This window comes from Ceratotherium simum, chromosome 5 (genome assembly GCF_057802395.1).
Source record: "Ceratotherium simum simum isolate JZ-2026a chromosome 5, ASM5780239v1, whole genome shotgun sequence".
Classification (NCBI taxonomy): Eukaryota; Metazoa; Chordata; class Mammalia; order Perissodactyla; family Rhinocerotidae; genus Ceratotherium; species Ceratotherium simum.
In genome coordinates, this window is record NC_141904.1 from 3,978,975 (window position 1) to 4,000,185 (window position 21,211).

At 43.3% G+C, this 21,211-nt stretch overlaps 2 protein-coding genes across 14 annotated transcripts in view; one reads left to right on the top strand and one right to left on the bottom strand.

The window, feature by feature from the left end:
* Window positions 1-13,057, top strand: part of P2RY14 (purinergic receptor P2Y14) — a 50,083-nt gene extending 37,026 nt beyond the window's left edge. Inside the window, exons 2-3 of one of the 3 annotated variants that reach the window (XR_015552135.1) lie at window positions 7,451-7,522; window positions 8,739-8,811. Coding sequence is in view for 2 of the 3 variants with exons in the window: in XM_087430391.1 (XP_087286517.1) it covers window positions 12,021-13,034 (1,014 nt within the window). In the remaining variant the exon portion in view is untranslated. Of the gene's footprint in view, window positions 1-7,450; window positions 7,523-8,738; window positions 8,812-11,993 lie in introns of those variants that run through there. The other 2 variants (XM_087430391.1, XM_004419244.3) reach the window with 2 other exon arrangements.
* The window catches only part of MED12L (mediator complex subunit 12L), a 320,889-nt gene that overhangs the window by 191,392 nt on the left and 108,286 nt on the right, over window positions 1-21,211 (bottom strand). The gene's annotated exons all lie outside the window — the stretch shown is intronic.

Below are 21,211 nucleotides of genomic sequence, written 5' to 3' on the forward strand. Positions count from 1 at the left end.
AGGAGCTCCCAAAGGGGCCTAAGAAGGAACGCTCAGGAGGAAGGGAAGTCCAGAGACCGGCGTTATGTGTTTGCCTTGTCAGTCACTGAGCTCAGGACCCGTCCTCAGAACTGATACACACACGTAGCACAAAGACACACATGCACCAATATATACACATGTGTATGTACACACATTATACGTAATATAGATCATCCAAAAAGTACACGCATACACAGGATATATATACACATAGACTTTATTTTACTGAACCATTTTGAAAATAAGTTGCAATCACGACCCTTCCCTCCCAAATACTTCAACATGCATCTCCGACAAACAAGAATATTCTCCTGCTTAATCACACCACTATCACAGATTAAGATTAAGATTAATAATATGGTCTAATATAAGAGTCTGTATTCAGATTTACACAACTGTCCCAAAACCATTTCTATAGCTCTCTCCTCCACTCCCCGCAACGCCCAATCACTCATTATAATCTTTCTTTTCGACCTCTTTTGATCTAGAACTGCTCCCTCCTGCCCCAGAATGTTTGTTTGCTTTTCATGACACTGGTTTTTTAAAGAGTCTAGGCTGGTTGTTTTATAGAGTATTCCATAATCTGAATTTGTCAGAATCTTCAAGATTAGCTTTTTGAGAGGGTATGTTGTGTACATCTAACTGAATCATATCAGGAGGCACAAAATGTCAAGTTATCCCATTTTTGGTAAGTTTGGTCATTCAGTGACTGCCAGATACCCCTGCTGAAAAGGTACAACTTCTCCTTTATTGTTCTTCATGATCTGGGAATGGTGCCTTCAGACTGAAATACAGGTGACCCTCCGTCTCTGCGGGCTCCACATTCCCGGATTCAACCAACCACAGGTCAAAAGGCCCAGGATGGTCACATCTGTACTGAACATGTACAGACCTTTTTCTTGTCATTATTCCCTAAACAATACAGTATTACACCTATTTACATAGCATTTACAATTGATCATAAGTAATCTAGAGATGATCTACAGTATACGGGATGATATGCGTAGGTTATATGTAAATACTTCACCACTTTATACAAGGGACTTGAGCATCGTGGATTTTGGCACCCCCAGGGCTCCCAGAACCGATCCCCCTCGGATACCAAGGGACGACTGTATCCTGTTCTCCCACAACCTTTCACCGTACGGCTTTTCACAGTCACGTGAAGATTGTTGCCCCAATCAATTATTATACTGAGATTGTAAAACAGTGACTTTCTAATTCTATCATTCCTTCTACATTTTATAGCTGGCATTCTTCCGTAAAGGAGGGCTTCCCTGTCTTCATCCTCCTATTTTTACCCATATTTTTAATATCACTATCAACTACCAAATTTGGTTTCTTTTTCATAGTATTTTCATCTATTACTGTCATTCTTCTCAGTACCCAAACTGTCAAATTTAGAAGTGCTTCCAAGTCAGCTCCTGTGTCTTTTTTTCACATTTCCCATTGGTCTGAGCACTTCCTTGCTTTCTGCCCACAAGATACCTCAAGTCGCCTGCGCCTTCCCTGGGCCTGATGTGAAATCAGTCATTTCCCCAGGGCCTGGCCCCTTCTCGTGAGCAGTGATGCTTAGAACCCAGAAGCGCGCACTGATCCCGGGGCTCCATCTCTGCATCTCTGCTTCTCTGCCAGAGGGTTTCCACCTTTGTTATCTCAGGACGGAAAAGGTTTGACCAAGGTTATAGCTGCTGGGGTGTCACAACTTCTAGACCTACAGGTTTTCTCTTTGTTTTAAGGACTTGGGCAGGTTTATACCTTGAAGGGAAGTAGCTTCTAGACAGAGAGAGAGACTGAAAATACAAAAGAGAAAAGCAATAATGTACAGAGAAGAATTAGAAGGAAGTCTGTGTAGGCTACATCAAAAAAAAAAAAGCATGGACTAAAACAGACTGGTCCTGGTCCAAGAAAATCATGAGTATGAAACTGTGACACACGGTCGAGTCGGAAAGGAGCACTTGTTATCATCAGAATGTTCTCCCTACGGACATTACACCTCAGGCAATAACGAAATGGCATCTAATAGCTCCCACGGGACATGGCACGAAATAAGACGACTTTCCCATAATGTACTTGACTGACTCATATTGAAACCCACTGGGAAAGTGAAATAATCACAAACGGAATGATCTAAAAAAGACACGTACATTCAACAACGGATCCCAACCTGTAGGCCTCATAAAAAGTAAAGGTCTTTCATTTATATGCACTCTAAGCAGCATCTATAAGCTGCATAAAAGTGCATCTTTCACATTTAAGCCCTACTCATTTTGAAATGAATGTAGTTACTTTACAGCCACATGCCGTTTAATAAAATACAAATTCATTTAAGAATTGCCCAGTTCATAAGTTATTGCCACAATATATCTTATTAAAATCAAAGGTTACTGTTTCCTCCAACAGGATCGAAGTACATCACGTTTTAGGTTTTAGGTTTTCAAGTGCGTGAGAACCCTTCTCTGCAGCATTCCCACTCCCACTCACAGTCCCAGATATTTATATATTCTTTCCCTTCGGGCATGCGAGGCTGAAGCTGGAACAAACACACAGGTGGCTGATATTTAGCTAAGTAGTTAAAGCTGTTGCTTTCTGAGAAACGAATCTCTGTTCCTCATCCCCAGAGCAGAGGGATCCATTAATGCCCCAAGCCCCATGATCTGAAGATCTGAGCACCGCACGCCTAATTGAGAAATGCAAACACCATCCAGCAAGGCAAAAAGAGGTCAGAGATTCACTTCCTTGCCTGGCCCCAGGGAATAGAACCACGTATTCCAAAACAATGCTGCAGAAGAACAGGCTGGAAAAACATCAGGGATCCAAGCAGCTCAGCCTAATTCCAGACAGAGAAAGGAAGTAGTTCCCAAAACCCTGAAGTCAAGAGTTGCACAGCTTTGCTCTACTCTCACCAGAGACTCAGGCTCGTGCGGACTGCCAAGTAAGACCATGCAACGCTTGGGACCTGGCTCGTACTCCCTATAGCCGGGTGCCACTTCCTGTGACAGGACGGAGGGGCCACAAGAAGCGAAGTCTTCCCTCCCCCTCCCCCGTGAGAGCACCACCGGGCCAGACACCCGAGGGGGTTCGGAGCACTCCACAAAGGGTCCACTGTGCCTCCTGCTGCCCTGCAGTTCGGTGCAGAAGAACACTGCCCTGAGAAAAACAGGGAGAAGTGGGGAACTGTGGGAGCCTGACCCAGGGGGAGAGTCCCAGAGACCGCCAATTACTCTGTTGTCAACTGAGTCACCCCCTGAACCCACAGTGATCCCTGAGTCACACACTGCCAGGCACCAGGTATGTGACTCTTACGGGAACAGGAGCCTGGGAGGTGGCTGCTAATACCCCCTCATCTTAGAGACGTAAAAACTGAAACACAGAGGCACTTAGTAACTGTCCCAATGCCACAGCTATTAAGAAATTGAGCCATATTTATAACCAAGGTCCATGGCATCCAATACGCATGCTTTTAATCATTACGCTTCACTGCCGGTCCATTATCCAACAGAGCAGTAAGTAAAGCCCACTTCACATTCCTAGACCTTGGCATACAAAAGACTTATTGCTGATGAGTTATTGGATTTGGCACCAACAACAGAGCCGGCGAAATTCCCTTTCTACATCAAATAATATCAGATATACCTACCACTAAGGGACTATTCCAGTGGTTCTCAACATGGGAACATTTAGAAATGTCTGGAGACCTTTTCAGAAGTCATAAATCATGGGGTGCTACTGGCACCAAGTGGACAGAGGGCAGGGATGCAGCTAAACATCTTACAACGCACAAGACAGCTCGCCCACGAAGAACTGGAACCCAAAAAACGTCAACTGTGCCAAGACTGAGAAACCCTGGGCTTTGCCAAAGACTGTAACCCAGACTGTAGGTGAAGAGTCACCACAAATCCACCCTGACAATCCAGATGCAACTCCTGGTACAGAGGCTAGTGATGGCCAGCCATTCTCACGGACCTGAAACGCCACCCCTCCCCCTCCCCAGCAGCTCCTGTGATCCGCCTGCATAAGCACAAGACATGAGGACAGACCCCGGTTCCTGGATGTGCCAGTCCTGCACTTTGCTACAAGTTCTGCTCAAGTGTTTTAAGGGAAGTGGTTAGAATTAAAAGCAAAGACTAGGTCTGGGGCTTTTCTGTTTGGTATCCATACTCACCCACCACCCATGATCACACATAATCAAAGGTTGGCTCTGTTGTAGCCACAACACCAACTTTTGATCTTCGTGAATTTTAGAGTCTGCGAATAGGATGGTCTAGGAGGAAGGCCTGGCACTACAGACAGGGCTGAGCTTTGTTGGAAGAGGAAGTTCTCAGGTGTCTGCAATTCAGCCTAAGAAGAGCATGTAGATATTTCCAGTGTGAGAACTGATTAGCACAGCTTCTTAATTAAAGCATGTGACCACGGTGTTCACCCCATTATACATTAAATTAAAGCATGTTTCTCACTGTCCCACATTCTAACTAAAGTGAAGTCAATGGGCCACAGGGGCCTGGAGTTTGGAGGATTGAGTCAGACCTCCTCAAGCGCTCATGTCTGCTGCAGAGGGAACTGGCCCCAAGTGAGAAGCAGGAGGCAGCAGAGCCCTCCTGGGGCCAGTGGCCAGGTAACCTGTGTGCACCCACACCACAGGCAGCAGACCTGGGCTCCCACCAGGAGCAGACTCTCCACATTATAGGTAATGTCATTTGCTTTAATCACCATTACCAGCGGTCCAGTTCTACACCTCTCCTTGCCCATCACTGCAGGAGAAAGAAAACTGACTCAAATCAAAAGTCAGAAACACATTCATTTTTAAACACCTTCAGAAACTGGCAAATAAAATGGAGGTTCTCTATGCTGTCCTGCCTGGAAGAACTGAAGGCATCCTCACCTTGCAAACCCTTACAACCAAGATGAAAAACAGGACAGACACGCTCAGAAACACACACGCACGTGCATGCCTTCCCTTAAAAATATTGGCTACAGAGCCGGCCCGGTGGCGCAAGCGGTTAAGTGCGCGCACTCCGCTGCAGCGGCCCGGGGTTCACCGGTTCGGATCCCAGGCGCGCACCGACGCACCACTTGGCAAGCCACGCTGTGGCGGCGTCCCACATAAAGTGGAGGAAGATGGGCATGGATGTTAGTCCAGGGCCAGTCTTCCTCAGCAAAAAGAGGAGGATTGGCAGATGTTAGCTCAGGGCCGATCTTCCTCACAAAAAAAAAAAAAAAAAACATTGGCTACGTGACTCTAAAAGGCAAGACTCCAGAAAAACGCTGAAGGCCTGAGTGCATGCTCATGCTCACAAACACCCACAGACACACTGCCTCCACATTCCCTCAGGAGCAGGGGAGAAGTGGCTTGGAGTTGAACAGACCTGAGTTTGAATACTGTCTGATCAAGTGTTAACTGCCCAATTCGACTTCTATGAGGTACTTAACCATTTTACATATCAGTTTCTTCATGTGCAAAATGGGGCAATACTAACTCATTGGCAAGCCTCTATCATGTTACCCAAGAGCTTGGGCAATCCACGTCCCCCCCACACTGTGCCGTCATCTCATGCATCTTGGTGCATGTGCCTCATAGCTCTCTTGTCCAAAACTCTTTCCCTCCCCTTCTTCGCCTGGCTAAAGCCAACTCATTTGTCAACCTTCACTGTCATATGATCCAAGAAGGCTGCCCTGATACCACCATTCCTGAAGCTGGTTTAGGTGCTCGCTCTGGTCCTTTGTCTCTTCCTACCATGAGAGCCCCCTGTCACACCCAGAAGTACCACTCTGTTCAGCCTCCCCCAAGAATGGGAGCTTCCTAAGAGTTCCCTGTGGCTGATGCTTCTCCACAGTGCCTCACAAACATGTTCTGAGGGATTTAGTGAGCAAATGAACAAAAGCTCTTAGCAAAGGAAGAAAGATCAGGGATCTACATGGAGCCCAAGGCAACAATGTACGTTAAGAAGAAAAGACTTCAACAAGTGGAAAACAACACCAACAAGTGCTGCAGATGTCAGGAAACAGGACAACCGAGAAAAGGGCGATGGATTTGGAAATGAGGTCCCTGCAGCCTAAGAGAAGTGTGCGGAGTGTGGAACATCCTCAGGGTGATGGAGGGAAGTAAAAGGGGCTCATTCTTGTGTGAAAAGAGAAAGTGAGATTCCCACGGCTGAGCCCAGAGAGAGGGTAGGCCAGACGGACCACGGGGAGAGCAGATGAGGGTTAGAGAGCCACTGTGTGAATCTGATAAGGAGCCAAGTAGGAAAAGGGCTTCCAAGAAGTCAGGGGTGGTCAGCTCCTGAGAAAGAACAGTAACTTCTATGAAATCAACAGGCACGCTTGTGATGACTTCCTCCCAAGCAGGTTTACCACCTAGAAGCATAAGACACTGAGCACGCGCCCTGAGGACCCAGTGTTGAGGCAGAGGCAGGACCACAGTCAGGGTGCAGGGAGTTCTAAAACACCCAACCGAGCACGGAATGAGAAAGGCCAGGAGCCTGATGATGGACTGAGAATTAATCAACATTATTGAATAGTATAAAATATTTTTAAAATATAAAATGTCATAAAGTATTGAATAACATAAAATATTACAAACTACAGGACTAAATAAGCAGCCTATACATAAATCCCCTTTCTATCCAATCCACTCTACTGGCTCTGGAAACCATCTAGAAAATCACATATTGACACCAAAAAGGAAAACAGAAAACAAGTTCCACGTTAGGGCAGGGGACATAAAATCAGTAAAACTGAGAAAAAGGCTCCGGTAAGTTTAGACTCGTGCTCAATGATCACACACCTGAACATTTTCTACTGATAGAGGCATCATCTAGGAACAAATATTTATCTCACATGAAAAGGTGTGGGCACCTTGGATTAAAGCTCATGAAGTCCAGACTGAAGGGGAGGAGAGTAAACGTCAGACTGCTTTACAAGGACTGCACAAGGAACAGGAAGGGACATGCTCATCACAGGTGGCGGCCGATGAGCCAGTGATCTGATAGTGATCCATTCACCACAGACATTTTTATTTCTAATTATGAAACAGTTCAAACATATAAAAATAAAAGCACAGAAACTACTGTTGGTAACATCAGTGCACCCAATCGCCCAGTGTCAACTGATGGTGATATTTAGGCAGAGTTGTTTCAGAATTTAAGGGATGAAACAGCACAAATACAGCTAGAGCACAACCACCCTGCACCATCCCTCCACACCCCCGGGGTAAGCACTGTGCTCAAGTCAGGATGCATGGTCCCCGACCAGGGCACGTTCAGAACGGCTCTGGATCACACATGTTATTCCTCCACAGAGAACTTAATCTCTTTATTTCGTTTCCAAAGAGAACTCCATAACCTCTGAGGAATATTCTAGGTAAACATAAGATGTTCTTCAACACTTGTTCTCAAATAGATTTCTATAAAATATCTATTTACATTTCCAGGAGACCACAAGGATAGGACTATTATGATGAAATCTGTAATGAATATACTCTGAGAAAGATCCTAGATTTCAGGTATGTCTCTCTTTGAATAGCTTATAGTAGAATTTGCTTTATGACTTGTGAATCTTTTGTTTTGTAATTGAGTTCGACTCATATTTATTGTTATAACTGGTATATTAGTTCTTACTCCTACTTTCTTGGTTTTTCTTTCTGTTTCCCTTTTTTACCCCCTATCATCTGCTGATCTAGATGTTATTTCCTTTATTTTTTTTACCCTCTAGTGATTTGAAGATGTGCAACCTATTTTTATTCTACTATTACTTAATGTATAAGGAATAGTCTCAAGAAATGTAACTAGAATGTAACTTTTTCCTATCTGGAGTCCCAACTACAGCAAAGAAAAACAAGTTTTTTAACCTCCTCACCAAATATTTATTAAATGTCCCGTGTGCAGGTCTACTCCAGCGAGTCGTCAGGCTGGCAGCATTAATATCACACCCAACTCCAGACCGATGGAGTCTGAGGCCCCAGATAATCTGGATGCCCATTAAAGTTTGAGACGTGTTGGTTTAAAGAATTCAGAAAAGTGACAACCTAGACCAACGCACAACCAAATCCAACCACCATTCTGCCAAACTTACCCTCTTCCTATCAGAGGACATGGCTTTCAGCCATTTTATCTCTGCGAAGTCCATGCCTAAGTGTCAGCAGACCAGTGGTGATCGCCAGGGGTGATTTCGCCTCCCAGGGGACATTTGGCAAAGTCAGGAGACATTTTTGTCACAACTTGGGGGGATGGGGCTACTGGTAGGTAGAAGCCAGGGATGCTGCCAAACATGCTACAATGCAGAAGGCAGTCCTCCACAACAAAGAATTGTGTGGCCCAAAATATCAGTACTGTGAAGGTTTTTAAGCAAAAAACAAAAAAAATCCTGCCTATGATATCCTGGATAAAATGATCAATTGTTAACTTCAGTAATTTAATAAACTGACGAGCATCTGTATCCATGGGGGAAAAAAAATAAACCAACAACTAAAAACACTTACCATCCAACGTGCTCAAGTACAGAGTTTATAAGGTTCCCACAGGAGCTCACACCAAATCCATTATCATAATATTGACACCCAAGACCAAGTACAGTAAGACACCAGATGCACATGTTGAAATATTTCACAATTATACAGACTCAATTTAACAAGCACGTACATTGCTACCATACACACTTTTCCAGTAAAAACATTCTGCTGCTCATTTAACTTAATTCTTTGTTTTTCTCCTACAACACAGATCATTAGGGAAGAAACACTTTGGCTACTTCAAGATGACAAGCATTCACTGGGCTAAATTACTTCATTGAAAGGAAACCTCATATTATACAAAAATTTGTTAAAGGTAATTGAAAAAACCCTCCAGTATTATCAAGAGCTTTGTTAATTTCATCAAAACGTTATGAAGAAATCATTTCTCTTCTTCAGAGAAAGTAGAATTATGGCACAGTCAGAATGGTGGAAGGTGGTCCACATATAAGAGAAAAATAGGTCCCTGTGTAATTACACAGAAGGTGAGTAATGAACTCAGGCCAACTAGGCATCTTTCTATTAAGATGAATGTACTCCTAGAGTGAGCAGTGCCTTGTATGGCCCTGTATCAATTAAACTCTGCCCAAAGGGAGAGCCCTGAGCTTATATGCAATTCTCTACACCTTGAACACACAGAGCAGCACAGTCCTAAGACCTTACGTTGCGCCAATGCTGAGGTGCACTCTCTATCTAGATCACGTGATCTTCACACTGATATTCTAGCTGTGCAAAACATTAAGAGAAAGTGATTCATATGCTCCCATTACAATTTAATAGCTGTCTTTTGGTCTCATACACCCCATTCCACCATATCTTTAATGATGTTACCAAAGACCCAAAGAGATGGCAGATATAGACTAAAACGCCTCATGTCATTTTCTTCTCCTGTACCTCCACCTGTGCAACAAGAAGAGTTCCACCTAAAAGAAGCTGAAGACGTGCTCTGTTAAGGCCCCCTTTTTATAATTTATTTAATTTTTTCCCTCCAAAGCCCCAGTAGATAGCTGTATGTCATAGCTGCACATTCTTCTAGTTGCTGTATGTGGGACGCGGCCCCAGCATGGCCGGAGAAGCGGTGCATCGGTGTGCGCCCGGGATCCGAACCCGGGCCGCCAATAGCGGAGCATGTGCACTTAAGTGCTAAGTCACGGGGCCGGCCCAAGGCCCCCTTTTTAAAAAGTTTTGCCACATATAGAAACCTTTCTTAAAAGTAGTCTCAAGAATTTAGGGGGCATTGTTTACATTGCTGAAGCCTCATGGTTAACATAATGACCACTTTCACTACAGAAATTCAGAGATAATCTCAGAAATAACTCTCGTGGGCAGGGCTGGGTGCACGTCCACAAACCAGCTCACCAGAATGCCCACTTTTTCAGTTGATCATCATCCAGAGGTCCTTTTCTTTTTTTTTTTTCCCTTCCACTGCCTGTCTCACATCTTTAAGGGGCTGGAGCACGCTGCTTAGAAATAATGAATCAACTGAGAGCCTGGGCCAGGGAAGGGAGCGTTGCTGGGTCACACCAAGACAGTCTTTGTTTTCTTTCTGATTCATTTGGTTCTTATTTATTTCTTGTATAAAATCAGCATCAGTATGTGACTATTTCCTCCACCTGTGAAATGACCTGAAGTTTCGGTAGGTCCTTTATCAAGACATTAAATCATCTCTGTACTAAAGACAAGGAGAGGAGACTGGGTAGGTGTTACAAGGTCAAAGTGACACGTCTCGGTTATGATTTCATCCTGTTTTTCACCCAACATATATTCCTGCCTTTTGGTCTCAATATATAACTGGCCTCACCTGCTGTAGATGTGTTACAATAGCTCCGTTTTCACACCTCTCTCGATCCTTATCACTGTAGAAAAGGCCACCACACTCTGAGACATCAAGACCAAGTACAGTAAAATATGTACCTGGAGGACACAATGCCCAACCATCAACTCCCCTGCTAAAGAAAAATATTGAAGAGCTTGAAAATTACTACCAAAATTGTCTTGGATTTACCTTTGGCTCATGACTCATGTACGCAGAGTGTCCAACCAGACAGCCTCACAGCAGCAGCAACACCCTGCTTCTCCCCCAGCCAGTATGCCCCAAACCTTTCCATCCTACAACGGAGACTCTTACCTATGACTGCTTAAAACAGGCCAGAACAGAGCAACGGTCCAAGCTTAGAAATCATGGAACTACAAGGAGGCAGAAGGGTTCAGGACAGCAGGAACTCATTGCTGGAGGTGGAGGAAGCAGGGATCAGACCAAGGAGGGACTTCTGGTAGCTCCGTGTTACAGAGTTAGGACTTTATCCTGGGGGCAGGGAGCAATCACTAAGGGTTTTAAGCAGGATGTTGATATTGTGTACAAGACAGGCAGTAACATTTGCTTTGATGTATCAAATAATCTTTCAAAGAAGTTCTAATCTTTCCTGTGCCCTAAATCAGTATGTCTGACATCAGTGAAGAATATACAGGATTCCCTAACAGAAGAAGGTTCTGGGTAATAGCTAGGATAGCATTGTCCAATAACAATATGATACAGGCCACATATGTAATTTTAAATTTTCTAGTAGCCATATCCTTAGAAAGTGAAATTAACTGAAATTAGGATTAATAATAGATTTTATTTAATGGAATATTCCTAAAATATTATTTCAACACATAATCAATATTTAATATCTTAGTATGAAAAAAAGAGTATAAAATATCTTAATACTAAGTCTGTGAAGTTCATTGTGCATTTTATACTTGCATCCCATCTCCCTCAGGACTGGCCATATTTCAAGAGCTCTACAGCCACATGTGGCTAGTGGCTACCAAATTGGACAGTGTAGACCTAGAATGTACTTTGGGAAGCATTTCTCAGAATGTTTAAGGTACTTTTACCATTTGTGTTTGTTTTCTAATTTATAAGAGTAATGCAAATCTGTTTTTCAACGAAAAAAAGAAAAACAGACTATCTCAATTTTCAAAGGTATCCACAATCCCACACCAAAAGCACCAGTTACGTTTGGATGTGTATGCTTGTAAGACATTGTCCACAATACATGTAGGGTCTGTGTCAATAGCTCTTAAACCTAAATACTAAACAGAGTTCTGAAAATGAAACAGATTAATTCTCTTTTTACAGTGTTATTACCTTTCAAGACTATATTTAAATGAGCATGTCCTAGAACTTTGGAGTTTTACAGGAAACCGTTCTCACTTGAGGAGAACGCTGGTCTCCACGATTACCTCAGTTCTCAGACAGTCCTGTGTTCTCCAATTTTTCTTTCCTGTCATCTCTATTCTTCCCTTTTCAAAAGGAAGGAGGGAGGGAGAGAGGGAGGGGTACCTTACTAACATATAGCAGAGACTTGGCTTCAAGAACTTGGCAGGTTCGACTGTATCCACCGCCCCTTGCTTCATCACACGGCAAGTGACATGGAGGCCATCAGTGCCCTCTGAGTAACTGTGTCACGTCCTGTTCCAGGCCTCGCCCTCGGGAAGCGACACAGCGATGAATTTCAGCACCGCACAGCCCCCCTCGAGGTCCTGCCCCTGGGACCCCTTCATAACTCAGCGAATCGTCCCTGCGCTCTACCTCGTGGTCTTCGTGGCAGGCATCCTGCTCAACGGCGTGTCGGCCTGGGCCTTCTTCTACGTGCCCAGCTCCAAGAGCTTCATCGTCTATCTCAAGAACACCGTCGTTGCCGACTTTCTGATGAGTCTCACCTTTCCTTTCAAGATTCTGGGTGACTCGGGCCTGGGCCCCTGGCAGCTGAAGGTGTTTGTGTGCAGGGTCTCCGCGGTGCTCTTCTACGTCAGCATGTACGTCAGCATCGTGTTCTTCGGGCTCATTGGCTTCGACAGGTACTACAAAATCGTGAGACCGCTGCGGACGTCCTTCCTGCAGTCCCTGAACCACAGCAAACTCCTGTCGGCGATGGTGTGGGTGCTGATGCTCCTTCTCGCTGCCCCCAACAGCATCCTGACCAACCGCAGCGCCAGGCAGGTGACGCACATCAAATGCGTGGAGCTGAAAAATGTCCTGGGCCTGAAGTGGCACAAAGCCTCCAACTATATCTTTGTGGGCGTCTTCTGGATTGTGTTTCTTTTGTTAATCGTCTTCTACACTGCTATCACGAGGAAGATCTTTAAGTCCCACCTCAAGTCCAAAAGGAAATCCATCTCGGTCAAGAAGAAATCCAGCCGCAATATATTCAGCATCATGTTCGTGTTTGTTGTCTGTTTTGTGCCTTACCACATCGCCAGAATCCCCTACACGCAGAGCCAAACAGAGGCTCATTACAGCTGCCGCTCAAAAGAAACCTTGCACTACGTGAAAGAATTCACTCTGGTCCTGTCGGCTGCAAACGTCTGCCTGGACCCCATTATTTATTTCTTTCTCTGCCAGCCATTTAGAGAAATCTTATGTAAGAAACTGCACATCCCATTAAAAGCTCAGCATGACTCAGACACTTCCAAGACTAAAAGGGGAAACACACTGCATGAAAGCACGGACGCTCTGTGATTTCCCACCTCCTTGCAAATAAAGCCCACGTGTACATACTGTAATCCGCAATTACATACTAAGAGGCACGAATAAGAAACGTGCCCGTGATCCTAAGTATTATCTGTAAGCATTACTGTCCAATTTAGTACAAGAATAAATTAAAAAGGTAAGTTCCCATGCTTTTTTGTGACATCAAGGAAAAAAAATAATACATACATTATTCAATCTTATTTCATCAAAATAGAAGGTTTAAACTTACAATCACTAGTCTGGTCAGTTAATGTAGAACTTTAAATAGCAAATAAAGAAAATAGGAAGCAAGATAACTCACAGGGGCATCTTCCTTCTCTAAACATAAGAATTAAGTTAGTGAGTTATGCGATTTTTCTCAACAGGGTCATTAAAGACCAACTTACCAACAGGCACAGTTTGACAAAGGACGAGAGGCCTGTTCGTAGTGAACAAGTCATGTTTTCTCCGATTTGAAGGAGCAGGATAAGCAGACGCCCAGAAAATCGCTTAAGAAATCTCGTACTGATTTATCGTATGGTATTTCAAAGGAAAGCAGATATGTACTTTGCAATAAAAAATGTAATTTTTTCTGATAGCATTTTGAGGATGGTATAAGACACATTTTAAATGTTTTATATGAAGACTCGTTAAGCCACTTAACGGACCTGGGGTATTGGTGTTAGAATATTTCTAAGTGGACTCTACTGAGCGAAGCTAGATATCGGCATGTGCTGCCAGCAACTGCCCCTGTTCAACGGTATGGGAAAAAAGTAGGATGACTAGGCAAAGACACACACACACAGAGGCTGGCAATAGACAGTATTCTCTAGGGGTGGGAGAAAGTAATTTTCTTGTAAAGGAAATGTATGTAATAAAAAGAAAATCTAAAATTTACAATAATAAAGAAATTACACATAAAATGAAAATTTACATACTATATTTTCTGGAAAACAGATGAATTTAATATGTGGAGACATGGTTGCTGGCTTGTAAATTATCATAACTAATTCTTTCTCTGCTATTAACTGGCTAGAAGTCAGTCAGCTCAGCTTTCCAATGTGCTCAAACATTTTTGTAAGTCATGTTTATATATATTTCATGCTTTACTGTATATGTACTAATAAAGAAATTATTTTTAATATTGTTGATTTTTTCTCAATTAAGATATGAGAAAACATTCCCAGATTTCCTCACAGTCAAGACATGGGCGATTTCTGTAATACGATCAATTATGCATGCTAGTAGAAGCAAGTTACACAGAGAATTCGAAAATTCTATTTGCCACTGACTTTTCAAAATAAGTATTCCTATGCTCTAAGACCTCATCAGATTTTAGGCAAAACTCAGAAAACAACCTTAAATTGAGGAAGAGCCAGGGAAGTTTTCACACTCCCTGTGCACCTTCCACCCTCGTAACAGCTCCCTGCTTCCAACTCTGGGTCAAATATCCTCTCTCAAAAAGAACAAAACCGTCAGCCTATGCTATACGTGCTAGGCAAAACTAAGCCTGCTGTATTTGTTTGGCTAAATATATTTGCAAAAGAAATTGGCTGTCTCTCTTCTTCCCAATTTCCATTAGCCAGGACAAATTAGCAAATACTGGAGTTTTATATTCCCCCTACTGGGCTACGGGAGAAAATGGAAGTAGAGAGAATACGAGGAGCCCTTAAGTAATGCCTCCAGACCCACTGGGCTAAATAAAGCACATCGGTCAAGTGCAAGTCACAATTTCTCAGGAAACAACACACAGGGCAGATAAGGATACTGTGAAGCAAGAATGAGTAAGAGTCGCTGCATATGAGAACTTGCAGGTCCAGGGCTACAAGACAGCGTGAAGTAGAGGAGCAAAGGCAACACTGGGTAGGCCCAGAAACTTCTCTAAGATCACCAGGACTGTTTTTTTTTAAACTACTTTGTGGAATAATTTATTTCTTTTCTATAGCTAGTTTATAGATAAGGTTTATAATATATATTTACTACCGATAAAGTAATACAACATTGAATCCTTTCGTATAAGCAGAGCTATGAAATGGGTAAAGCCTTCTGAAAACTGGCACATAGAAAGGGAAATCTTCCTTTCATTAAAGTGGTTCTTCTGGGGGACGTCCTGTCATGAAATGGCAATCCCACGTGCCACTGGTACCTCACAGAGAATAGGGGACCAGAAGGAAGTGGTGACTTTTACTGTTGAAGCCCACATAGCACCAGCTCTCTCCCACCTCAGACTCACAAACCCTCATGGTGCTGTTTACCCAAAAGGAAATCCCACGTCATTTTGGGGGGATGATCTGTTATGTTTGTAATCTGCACGATAGTATCTCTTGATGTTACAGATACTTTCTGTATTAACAAAGATACTTTTTTTTTTCTTTTTCTCCAGAATCAAAGGATATAGGTGGTGGTAAGAGGGTTAAGCTCAGAACAGAACTAATGGCACATACTCTACTTCCACCATCAAGTAGAGGCAAAGCTTAGCATACGGGTGTTTTCAGCAGTTTCTGGATTAACCTTTTGGTGAAGGCAATGTATCAAGATTTTCTCATTTGTAGGTGATAAAAACAACACAACTAAAATTGGACTCACGCAATAAAGGGATGTGTTGGCTGACAGACCTGAACACCCAAAGTCGTGGGTACGGTTTTAGTTAAGGGCTGACGTGAGGCCTCCACTGATATAACCAGGGCTGGGTTTGTAGCATTTCTCCAGCCACCTTCCTTGGTGCTAGTTTCCACTCACAGGAAGCTGCAGGCTCTTCTTTTGTGTTAGCAAAATGAAAGCAGCCCTTCCAGCCCTCACATCCTCACAGCCAGCCCTCTAGAGGATTTCTTCAGAAATGTGCAACTCGCTCTCATTGGGTCATACTGGGTCATGTTCCATCCCAGCCTCCGGCCAGCGGAATCGGACATGCTGATTGGCACCATGGCCTGACCCTGATGTTGGGGACAGAGTGGACTCTGTGACAGCATATGGCCAAGAACAGGGAAAAGTGAATTTCCCAAAGAAAAAGTTTTGCTTTCATTGTTGGGCAAAGAGAGTATGGAGGCTGCGGAGACGACCAACAAACGAGCACTAGCGATGACAACATTTTGTGAAAGACACAGCAAGGTTCTGACATCTCCATGGGGAGGCTTCACGTGTAATCTTTTTGTGTGATTATGATCTCTCTGTTTCTTGATTCTTCTTTTCTCAAGAGTTTATTTTATAAAAACACTTTAGAATATTTTTGTACATAGTTGAATCAATTATGCATCAAAACAGAAACTTGGTTCAGTTAAAACATAAGGATTCCCGTTACCCAGGGATCTTTAGTCCAGTCAAGAGCCACTTTTGAACACCTTTCTACTAGATTTCTGCATTCCACATGTTGTAAAGCAGCTGTTGGCATATCACATTTTTTTTTTCCTGAGGAAGATTCGCCCTGAGCTAACATCTGTGCCAATCTTCCTCTATTTTGTCCATGGGTCGCCACCACAGCATGGCTGCCAACAAGTGGTGTAGGTCCACACCTAGGAACCAAACTCATGAACCTAGGCCACCAAAGTGGAGCGCACCAAACTTAACTACAACGCCATGGGGCCAGCCCCCACATTTTCTTTGAATTGCTGCCACAGCAATTAAAAATTTTGTGACTTAATGTGTCTCAGAGACACAGAGAGACAAGTTGCTGGAGCTAAGGCCCTGCCGGCCTCCTGGATGAGGATGAGCTCTCCGCTCACCAGCATACTCAGCCTTCCCTACTTCCTACTCTCTTACAACCACATTTTCATTGCCTTCTTTGCTGCCACAGGCACCTGAGTTTATAAGCCATGCCGGGCACCACAGCACTTGGGGACCTACAACTATAGCTTTATCTACAAAAGGATCTAGAAAATGTCCCCTGTGGCCCAGCTGCTCTCCAAAGCAGTTCCACGGTTGACAGGGAATATGAGAAGCTACTCCATTCCTACCTCCCCCACCTCCAATGGAAGCTGGGGTACAGGCATGGAAGGGGCATTACAGAAATAGGCCCCTCTCAACAACAACAAAATTTATGGAGTATTTTCATTGATAAAGCTTATGAGACTACTTGTTACTTTTTGAAGGTGTTTGTTGTATAATTCAATGACTTCTCTCATGATCGTAGTTAAGATCTCCTCCCAATCCACCTCACCTCACTTTGCAAACATTATCTTCAGTGCTTTGGGGACCTGCAATGCAGGACCTTGGACCTGGGGTCACCTTGTTCCACTCCCAGCCTCCAGGTGGCCCCAGCTCTAATCCACAGGGTATCATCAGTATGCCAGGGGAAGCCCAGAGCTACACCACTGCCCTCTTCCCTCCCAAATCCCACATCACTGGTGACCTGCTAAACCTCCCCCCAAAGTACAGGACAAAGTCTTAAGGATTTACTTTCCTATCCTTCCATCTCTTGACATAAAAGGACACCACACAGAAACCCAGCTCTTATCATCTCCATACTTTATCTCATATTACTTAAAATAATTTCTTGATAATCCCTTTTCTAAGCTAAAAGATTCTCTATGTGTAACTTGCAGCGTTTTTCAAGCTGTTAATTATTTATGTTCTACTTTAAACCATTAGCTTTCTGAAGGGACACCAGCTCTCTCTGATATCTTACTGACTGAAATGAGAAGTTAATCCTCATTTTGTTTGTACAGTAAAAGCCAATTTCAACTCTACATCAAATTCAAAGAAAAACATGCCACTATAAAAATAAAATAAAAAAACTTGCAATGTCATGATGAAGTATATTTTCCTATCTGGTTGATATTATGAAGTAGTATATTTTCTCATCTGGTTGACATTATGAAGTAGTTAGGGGAATAAAAAGGAAAATGCTATTTTTTAATAAAAAGCAGCATTTCCATCAATGCTATTCAAAATAAGAGTGTTTACAAAGTTACATGCAAAATGTCCTGGTTATGACTGATAAAGCACTGAGGAATATTTAATAACTAAATGAAAAGGAATAAAACAAAAGGCAATCTACGCCATATCAAATAACGAGGTGGCACTAAAAACAAAGGGAGCCAATAAACCAAATTCACCTTTCTACCTGCAAACCCAATTCCTCCTCAGCCTTCAGTTGGCTCCCATCCTGGCCCCACACCCCCATACCCTGATTCCACCTCTGCAGTGGCTCCCAGCCACCAGTCTCTTCCCATTGAGTTTCAGGTGCTCATTGTGTCTTACCTAAAACGACTGCAATCATCCCTCCCTAGTTACTTGTCTTCCACTTTCTCCCCTAAACCCAGTGCACTCCCAGGTCCGCCGATTCACTACTAGCACCACTGCTGAACTGACAGCTGCTCTCCTCACGTGACCTTCCTGAGCTCTCCACTGCTTGCTTATCAGAGCATCCAAGGTTGACCAAATTGATCCATGATTTGGCCTCGGCCTCTCACTCCAAGCACCCAGATGGCCTCAGAGTCCCCAGACACACCCCCACACCCCAGCCACCTGTGTTGTCCCCCAAGCATGCCACCATTCACTCATGTCTCCCCGGACCCCTTAGCCAGACAGGCTGCGCGTCCTGGATCCCCGCAGCTTCTGAAAGCCAGCAGCAATCTGCATGGTTGCAAGTCCTACATGTTCCTTACCGACCTTCCACACTGCAACTTTCTGCGGGTAACAAGAATATGCTCTAGGATGGGAGCTGAAGAGGCAGCCTGCAGGCCATAAATATTCCTTCTTAGAATTTTTCTTAACTACCTGATCAAAAAATCAAAGATTCACGTGACAAGGGAAAGGGAGAATTTCTCCAAAGAACCTTGTTCTGGAAAGTAACAAGAGAGGTCATAAAAACGTTCTAAGCTTTAAAAATGCGTTACTCATAATTTCATAAGAAATGGACCATAACCACTCACATGGAAAAAAAAACATGAACTTCAGTGACTAAAAAGAAACAAGATAACCTTTAAAAAGTTCTTTTTTAGGGATTTCCCCCCTATTAATTATTTTATAACCATGGATCAAAGAGCACAGCCACACCTCACAACTGAAAGGTAAAATGGACTCTGTGTTGACCCCATAACACTGCACACTCAAGAAAGAGGCAGAAACCCCAAAGGATGGGTGAGGGGAGCGACAGGAGCACACTCTGCCACTCCTGCAACCAGGTCCACCTCCAAGAACGGGCAAAACATCTCTGCTTCAAAACACTTCCAGATTTTCACTCCCTATTTCAGTGAAGAGGGAAAGTTGAAGTCTGAGGCAGAGTTGAAGTCACGCACAAACAGCAGCCTTCTGGAAGCTCTATGTCTGCACCTCCTCTGTCCAACCACGCCCATCACTCAGACTGAAGCTACCAATCTCAGAGTCAGGAGAAAAAGCTTTGGATGAATCCAGGTGGGAAAGAGGATCACGTGTTTTAAAAGACTTTCAAAACTCAAACCTAAAGCACAGCGGGTCCAGAGAGAAGGCTGACCCACAGCCACACAAGCTGCTGGAGAAATGTCTTGACGACCGCCATTCACTAACCAACGAACAGAGCACTTGCCCAAAGATCATAAAAAGCTTCGGGATACAAACTCTTTTGACTTGAGAGCATCCTGAGCTGCAAACTCCACAGCAAGAGTGGAAACAGTGGTCCCACTGCCCAGCGGCTCTCAAATTCAAATGGCTGTAAACATTAAATGGGGGGTGGGGGGGCCCGGGCTGACCTGCTGGCCTCCTTCGCAACCACTGTTTCCGTCTGACACTTTCATTGTAAGAAGCATAACTAAGTGCTGGGACACAGGAGTCTAACCGTGCCACTCTGGGCAAGGCCTTAATCCCCCATGCCTCAGTTTCCCCATCTGTAAAGAGAGGAATCTCATACACCTCATGTATTTCTTTCAAGAAAATAAATTCTCAGATCCGTGTCTGGCTATCGCAGTGGCTACCTGCACCAACATTCATTTTCCCCTTTCTGCTTAGTTCCAAAGGGCTACCATGCTATGTTTATTAAAAAGAAAATTTTAAGAATGTTAAACATTAAAAATGATACTTATACTGAAATCCTGTTGTTTGGTATTTGTGTTCAATAAAATCAAAAGCATGATTTGTGTGGATAGGGGAGTTGACTACAAAAAGATTTTCTTTCTCAATTCATGGGGCAATTTAGCTTCTCTTTTTATTTTGAACGTACAAAATATCCATTAAAGTAACTAATACGTCATTTCTTAAATAAAAAGTAGGGCCACAACCAAGGTGAGGCAAAAATAACTTCACCTCACCTCTTCCCCTTGGGTTTCTGAAACACTAGGCTAGTGATGACACGCTATTTCCTAGAACGCTAATGATACACACTCTGACAAACATTTGTCCTTAATGAAATGGACAGAAAGAGGTGACTTATGGAAATTCAAATGGAACTCATATTAAAAACAAAAACAGGGCCAGTAGCCAAAAAAAGCCTATTTCCCCTGTGAATAAACTTCCACAAAACACCTGGTTGCCTCAAGCTCATTCTCAAAAGGAAGAACGTGGTTCAAGTTTCACTATTAAAAGACTGGTTTCTCACTATTCCAGAAAGGAAATAGAACACCTAGGTCCAAGATACTGCAGCTCTTTTATATCTGGCAATCCAGACACAAAAACTGCGGCCTTAGGGGAGTTTTAAGAACAATTGAATGTGCTTCTTAATTCTGTCTATACTCCCCAAGTGAACAGGGAAGTAAACACACAAATATGCCTACCTAAAAAAAGGAAAAAGAAACTTTACCAAAAACCTTTGTTCTAGTTTTCCTTCACACCACATTAAAACCACACACCACTCAGTTGGCAGTCAACGCCATCTCAGCAGATTCTCTCCATCTCAGCAGATTCTCTCCACCTCACTCTCTCCATCTCATCAGATTATTTCCATCCCTCATGATGTAAACCCTGATCACAAAGGCTCACTCACTTGACCATCTCTAAGTGTGTCTTTTCTGAAGTGGGTTTTTCAGTGAGTCCTACCCAACAACAACGCACACAAATCTTAAAAGACAGATCACTTCCTGGCACTATTATGATGAAAGTTAACATTGGTTCTTAACAAAAAATCAAATACAAAGTATGAGAAAGATTTAGGTTTTTTCCAATAATTTAATAAGTGAATATATGTAAAAAGTCTTCCCTGCAAAATAATAATAATAATAATTACATGAATTTGGAAGAACACCAGACCATCTGAAATAAGTGGCCACTACCATCATCAG